This window comes from Anarrhichthys ocellatus, unplaced genomic scaffold (genome assembly GCF_004355925.1).
Source record: "Anarrhichthys ocellatus isolate YVR2014 unplaced genomic scaffold, GSC_Weel_1.0 scaffold24, whole genome shotgun sequence".
Lineage (NCBI taxonomy): Eukaryota > Metazoa > Chordata > Actinopteri > Perciformes > Anarhichadidae > Anarrhichthys > Anarrhichthys ocellatus.
In genome coordinates, this window is record NW_022280054.1 from 7,357,195 (window position 1) to 7,364,255 (window position 7,061).

Here is a 7,061-nt window from a genome sequence, read left to right on the forward strand (position 1 = left end):
GAAATAGATAACCAATACCAGAGCTGGGATATGGAGTACACGGGGGCACAATAGCTGATATCATAGTTCAAATAAAGATGCGTGTCAGGTATACATTAACGAGAAGACATGTGAAGGCCAAAACACACCCATGCAGGAGATTAAAAAAAAAAAAAGGACTGACGCACAGGCTTTCACACAGGCAGTAATAAACCACATTGATGGCTGTAGGAACTGTGAAAATAACAGGCACATTCACTTGGCTGCGGTCCATGAGCCACACATGCACAGAACAGCTGTGGAGTCAAAAGCTTTCAGTTTGTCACTGTTGGTGAAACCAAAGAGGAAGCTCAGGCCGAGGTCTACTGTTTCCAACACGGAGAACTAGAGGTGCTTATCATTCACAAGCAGCCTATCGGCTTACTGCGCCATTGTTGCCATGTCACAAGAGTCTAATGTTTGTTAATTCATAGGTACTTGTGACATGGCGACAATGTAACTAATCAATGGACTCCTTTTCAGCAGTACTTAGGACACTACAATATACTGGCGTGGGTGCAATGTACTGTATCGATCCAGCAAGTACGGGCTTTTGTGTACTGCTATCGGGGTATTAAAAGGTCTATTTTGGAATCTTTATTTCAAAAGTATTATAAATTACATTTAAGTCTTGTTGTCTAGAATAAACAGAAATGTTGGAAACTGATCTCTTACCATAAGCACATGAAAAATGTTTTCAGTTCCTCTTTTGAATTGAAAGTGAATTGACCCCCATGTTGCCCACAGGTACAGATCTAAAACAGAAATGCTCTGTTACTGCTTCCCTGCCCAGTAAGATCCTGTATCTAACTGGAGGGCATACAGTGTACACGATAACGGATAATACCGCTCAAACCCTATAGAGAGGGATACTTACTGAAACTTGAGCCTGACTTGCTCATTGTCCGGGTTGCAGTACAGTCTCTCCAGCTGTTCCTGGGAGTCGTCCGCTATGCTCTGCCACGTCTGAGTACTGCTCCTGCGGATCTGCCAGTAGTAGGGTAGGACAGTGTGGTGGTGGGCACAGTCATTGCCGTACACACACAGTCCTTGGAGGAAATCCACGCAAATGTCCACTGAGTCCGACTGGTGTGTGTGATACTGGAGCTGTGTGAGAAGCTCAAAAACCAAGTCCAAGGAGGCCTCTTCACTTTTATCCTGAAATAGCACTCTTTTGTCGGGCTGCAGGAGGAGGGGAAGGGGGCCCGGGACACCGGTGCAGTCTTTCACTGGAGGGTTTTTAGACCCAGAGGTTAAGAGGTCATTGCTTTTGATGCTCCCCTCCTGGTGGAGAGCCTGGGGTGCAACTGTGGGAGGTATATCTCTGCCGGGGGCCGTTATTGTCACCGTGCTGCCGGCCGCCCTGAAGCCAGGTTTCGGCTGAAAGCAGCGGCTGTCAGGGCTAGTAGGATCCGCGATCTTGGGTCGCTCCCCTCGCCGCTCGGTCTCCTCCAGCTCCGCAGTAGTATCGGCTATTTCCACATCACCGTCTCGGGTCAACAGCCCCGGTACTCCGGCCCCAGCCGCGGTGTCTCCAGCGGCTCCCGGGTCTTTGAGACACACTTGGCCCATACAGTTCTGTTTCACCACGACCGCCGCGCACAGGTTGCCCGGAGTCCTGCCCGGCTGGCTCCGGGGAACAAACACCCCATCCCCGGAGACCAGTGCATCCGTGCTCAGTAAAGTGGTCAGTATGGGGTCCCCCAGGGCACGGTGGAGGCATTTGGCATCCAATTTCCTCTGCTTCTTTTTGAAAAAAGGTTTCACCAGAGGTATTTTGTCCGGGAGACCCACTATCCGCTGTTCCGTGAAGTCTTCCCCTTCGTCCATATTTAAACTCATATCCAGGGAGATCCCAGTCGGTACACCGTCTGTGGATTTCTGGAGAATGTGCAAAGTTTTATCCACGATGCCCTCCTAAAACCCCGACAGTCCTGGGAGAAAGAAAGGGAAAAAAGAAAGATGTAGTCATCAAAGATAACACGTATAATCTTAGTTTAAAAGGTGAAGTCACCCCGTCACCCATAAAGCCATATGAGTAATAGGTTGGACGAGCTATTATGCTGTAAAAAGAACTGTGGAAAGTCATCTTTCCTTTCATGGGAAGGAAACCTTCGTTTCATCTGCTGAAACGAAACCTGTTTAACATCTCTGACAAAAAAAAAAAAAAAAAAAAACTACAGACTGGTCTGATCTCATAATGACCCTGCAGGAATAATTAAACACAAATAGGCCCTAACATGAATAACACAGCAAGAGCTGCAATAACGATCAGCTGAAACAGACTATTATAAACACATAAATGATTGTTACAGCTCGTTAGGCCGATAATGAATCTCGTTTGGAAAGGAGACGGGTTCAGCTGCTTGCATCCAGCTATTGAAGCGGAAAAAAAATATGAGCCTGCCTAATCCTGCTGTAGACTTTAACAGAGTCACCAGTTTCAGATTAAATTTTTTTTATAAAAAATTAGAATATATAATCGGACCGTATTTCGCTTTTTTACTCTTGTGCGTCTTTGGGCTAGCGTCATGCGCGCAATTACAGCTGCGTCCCCGAGCAGGAGCGATAAAATCATCACTGTAACAGAACCCCTCTCTCCCGGGACTATATATTTTGATCACGGGAGTCCGATACGCGGCCGTCTACGTGCCGCTTTCACATCGTTACGCGAGCAAGTTTGCACGTAGGCTACTGTCGACACGTTAAAAAACACACACACAAGGCACTGCGGCGGAGCAGCGACAAAAGAAACACGGGGAGAGCTCCGCGGAGCTGTAATTTCGCCCGCCTCGCTACAACAGCTCTCATCTCGTTAACAAACGTTTCTTGCAGCAGACCCGGTGCGGTGCAGGCTGCGGAGTTGAAACGCTTTAAAAACCAACCGGAGTAGCACTGCAGTAGGCAGGCAGGGTGATTTGTAGCAGTGCGAGCTTTCCACGGAGCCGGTTTCGGGGGGGGAAAAAAAGACCCTCGCTACATTTCTTTCTTGATACAACGAGACGACAAAAAAACACCCCTACCTGCGCGATAAAGTCCGCCCCTCTCCCCCTGGTCTCGACACTCTTTGGTAGGTATCCAGTGCGTACATCGGCGGAGCTCCGTATCCAGTCTGGAGATATTAGTATCCGTGTCTGGACTAGACTTTAGTCCGGTTAGGTTTTCTCGTGTCCCTCTGCTGCCCCCGCCGCTCTCATGCTCGGTCTCTATTTCATGCTGTCTGTCGCCCCTCTCTTTGTATCCTTCTACCGGATAGAAAAGGCGCAGGCGAGGAGCAGAGACCGACAAAGGGCGAAGCACAGCTGTGGCGAGCTCTGCCTGCCTCCCGGCTCCGCACAACCAGGCCCCGCCCCGTAACCTGGTCACAGGCGGGGCTTCGCTTCAAAGAGTGGGGGGAGGGAAAGAGGAAGTCGTCTGGTGGTGATCGAGGAAGCTGCATGGGGGTTGTGCGGTCTCTCGCGGGGGCTTTGTCGGGCTCCGAAAGTAGGGATTAAACACAATAAATGACATTATTATACTACCATTAAGGCAGACCAGCAAGAATCATTTAGATAATTGTATTAAGTAAAATTTGCAGCCTATTAAATCAACACACACATGCATTTATTTTTACATTTCCAAAGTATTATTCTACTTTGTATAATGTTGCCAGATTCATTTTAGAAAATGTATCGTGAACCTATTGATCGTTTAGCGTGTTGTGTGTATGCACACTGCCACAAATACTGCCTAAATACAGTTCACACAGAGAACCTTTAAACAGCCAGGGGCTACTATACTGGACCAGTACAACACGTTTATGAGTTCCATTTGTGAGTTAGTTTGAGCTAAAGGAAAAAAGGGTCTAATGACACAGGACCCCTCAAGACGGGTTCACATGATTAGGTAGCTTAATAATGCAAGACCCTTCTTAGTTGAAGGCCTACTTTTTGGTTTTGCGGGCCCCTCGGGGGTCTGGGGCCCCAGGGCAGTAGCCTGCTTTGTCTGGTTGGTAATTTGGATTTAGTTAAATAAAAAATACTGTGGGGGTCCTTACAAAGGACTATTCACCCACCAAATGGATTGTTTTACAACCTGGAAAAAGCAAAATAGTCTATTTTGGGCTGTGATTATTTTATAATCATCTAAATAAATTATTTCATGAACATTAATAAAACCATTAGATACTGCTTATAAAGGATGTCATATAAGAAAGTGGTGATCAGCAATTTAATGTTGTAGTTAGTCAAGTTGGAGCTAATTTTAGTGGTTTAATAAACAATAACAATGTATGATAAGAAAACTCCATGAACCTCTGTTTTTAAACACTTAAAATGTCTTTATTGTAATGTCATGTTAGACCTAAAAGAAAGCTCACCCGCAAACTGTGGCTCCCTGACGAAGGTTCGATGCCAAAGCGTGTCAGAGTTTGCTCTTAGGTCTGACATTACATTTCAACAAAAGCATTTTAATAGTTTACAAAGAGAGTGCCTTGGGGTTTTCTTGTGATTTTTGTGTTTACATGTATCTTTATCCAAAGACCACCTCAAACAAATCTATTTGAGTCCACCAAGCGCCCCAAACATTTTTTCAATTTTTGTAAAAAAAATCTTTTGTAAGAAAAATCTTAATCTATAAAGTAACATGTAGTTGAGTAAAAAGTGCAATAGGCATCTGAAATATAGTGAACCATATTATTATCATTAAATGTAGTGTAAATACTCATGTGAAGTTTGAGAGTCGGTACAGCGGTTATATTGAAATGCAGTGTAATAATCCGCCTCAAACATGAGTTCATTGCATAAAAGAAACATGTTATGTTATGTTGTGTGAATATGATTATTACTCCTCTCATGACAGGTCTTGTAAAGAAGTTAAACTGCATTGGAAACATTTGGATGGATCACAGCAGATCATTTCACATGAGACTTGTTGAGACATAATTGTAATTACACCAAAAACATAAGAGAATGAGTCACTTTCTCATGCTAGTATTTATTAGTTTATTGGTGTATTTACTGGCCTCAATGTCCTGCGCAATTGATCGGTCACATTTCTATAGAGGAGTGAACTGTTTACTGACAGTTCATTGAGTCAGCTTCCCTCTCCTCCCTGTTTTACCAGAAGTAGTTTTTTAGGAACCTGCTGTGCTGCACTGCCTTCCGGCTCAAGTTTCGTTGTGTGCAGACAAGCCTGCTCAACCAAACAGTTTCTAAAGAGAGGATTTCACAAAAGGGCCGTTCTCTAAGCAGACAAAATGCAAACCAAGCACGTAGTCATGTATGTCAGATTATAACAAAAACAATTCAGGGATTCTTGTATATTACGTTACATCCTTGTTGTGGCTAGAGTTATAACTTCATGCAATGTGACATTAGATGAGTGGATTTAAAGGTAAGCCTGCTGTGACAGTCACAAGCCGTGCTCTATTATTCCCTTTCAACAGGAATTAGATAGACAGATTTTCAAAAACGCAATCAAGTATTTAACCCATTAAGGTTTAGTGTACAGTTTCTCCGTGAGGACGGGAGACAACAGTAGGATGAAACACTCCATCTTGTACTTTTTCCTACTGATCTAGAAAGTGAAATAACAGGAAATTAAAATCACCCTCATTTCCCCCCCAGGATCTCTGAGGGAGCCACAATGGAGGAAACACCACATCTAATATGTTATTCATGAGATTAATTACCTACTAATCTCCCCCTCAATGCCGTTTAAGCACCCACACCTTTTAACATCTCTGCCTATTAACCCCCTAAACTTTAATGACAAAGGTGAAAAGAGGAAACCTGATGTGCCACAGCTATTTACATGCAAACCATTTTAACACCCACACAGCACCGACAGATCTCGGCACAGTTTTTAATTATTTATTTTTCCATAGGCTGCGGTTGAAGAGGTCAGAGATCAACACAAAAGTGCGCAACCATCTTCCAGGCAAACGATAGTTAGTAATTGGGAAATTGCAGGCTTGCTGCTGAAGACATGGGAGAACTGACGTATATGAGAGTAATTGCCTGGTTAAATACCGACGGATCTCCAGCATTCCTCCCTGGCTGACATGCATAACGACGTCCTATTGTTCAAGTTTTGACTTGTCTCAGAGGACGCCCTATAAAAGAGATACCTGCCTGCCAACTTCAGCTCGCTTGTTGCCTTACTAAAGTCAGTGAGTGATCTCAACACATGAAACAACAAGTACTGTGATGGGCCTTCCATACATCTGGGAAGTGCTGTCATGAAGTGTAATAGAAACATTACAGAAAAACTATCAACGTATCACTGGAGATTGAACACAATGTTCCATGAAGCATGTCAGCATCTGTACTGGGAGACTTATTGCAGTATTTATTTGGCAAAACTTAGGTAAACTCACAGTAAAAACGTACTGATGCTTCAGTCCCTAAATTTCTGTTCTGAAAAGGAGGTCAAAGGTCAGAGCAGTAGGGCGGATGCTCACAGGAGCAGGAACTTACTACTACTGATACTAACATTCAACTTTTTCAGTTAGTCGACCAACCCAAAGCACAGGAAAGGACATTTGGGTGGGTCTTTTTAGGTGGCAGGGTAAAGGTGCCGCGTTTCAGCCCCCACCCTCTGAATCTTATCTGTTCACATGACACAATTACTGGAGGCAGATCAGTTAACACTGGTGACATTCCTTCAGCCTTGACACGCCTGTTTTACGCACAAAAGGGTTTCACAGCGTGGAAACATAAAAATACATTTTATTGAGGTAATTGGTGTTGGATTGGCTGTGGAACCCGTGGGAGCCATAAACAATGATGAAAGTCTTGTATAATTATTGTCATTATGGCCAGTCATTTTGTCTCTTTCATGTGAATTTCAATGGGCTTCACACAGCTATGTGTTGTGTCGGTTTTACAAGTGGAACATAACACATTTTCTCACACATTATACCAATTTGCATAGTTAGTACTTTAAGTACATTTAGCTGCTTATTGTTCTTAACCTTTACTCAAAAAACATGTTGGATGCAGGACTTGTGATGCAGTATGTGTACATTTTTGTTAGTAAGTGAATTATCTGAATACTGTCAG

The 7,061-nt window shown here is 43.9% G+C and overlaps 1 protein-coding gene across 1 annotated transcript in view; it reads right to left on the reverse strand.

The window, feature by feature from the left end:
• tiparp (TCDD-inducible poly(ADP-ribose) polymerase) overlaps positions 1–3,360 on the reverse strand; it is a 20,093-nt gene extending 16,733 nt beyond the window's left edge. The window contains exons 1-2 of the mRNA XM_031860834.1: positions 3,042–3,360; positions 896–1,952 (exon numbers count right to left, since the gene is read on the reverse strand). Of these exons, the coding sequence (XP_031716694.1) occupies positions 896–1,860 (965 nt within the window). The 5' untranslated portion in view covers positions 1,861–1,952; positions 3,042–3,360. The remainder of the gene's footprint in view (positions 1–895; positions 1,953–3,041) is intronic.
• Positions 3,361–7,061: the final 3,701 nt, after the last annotated feature.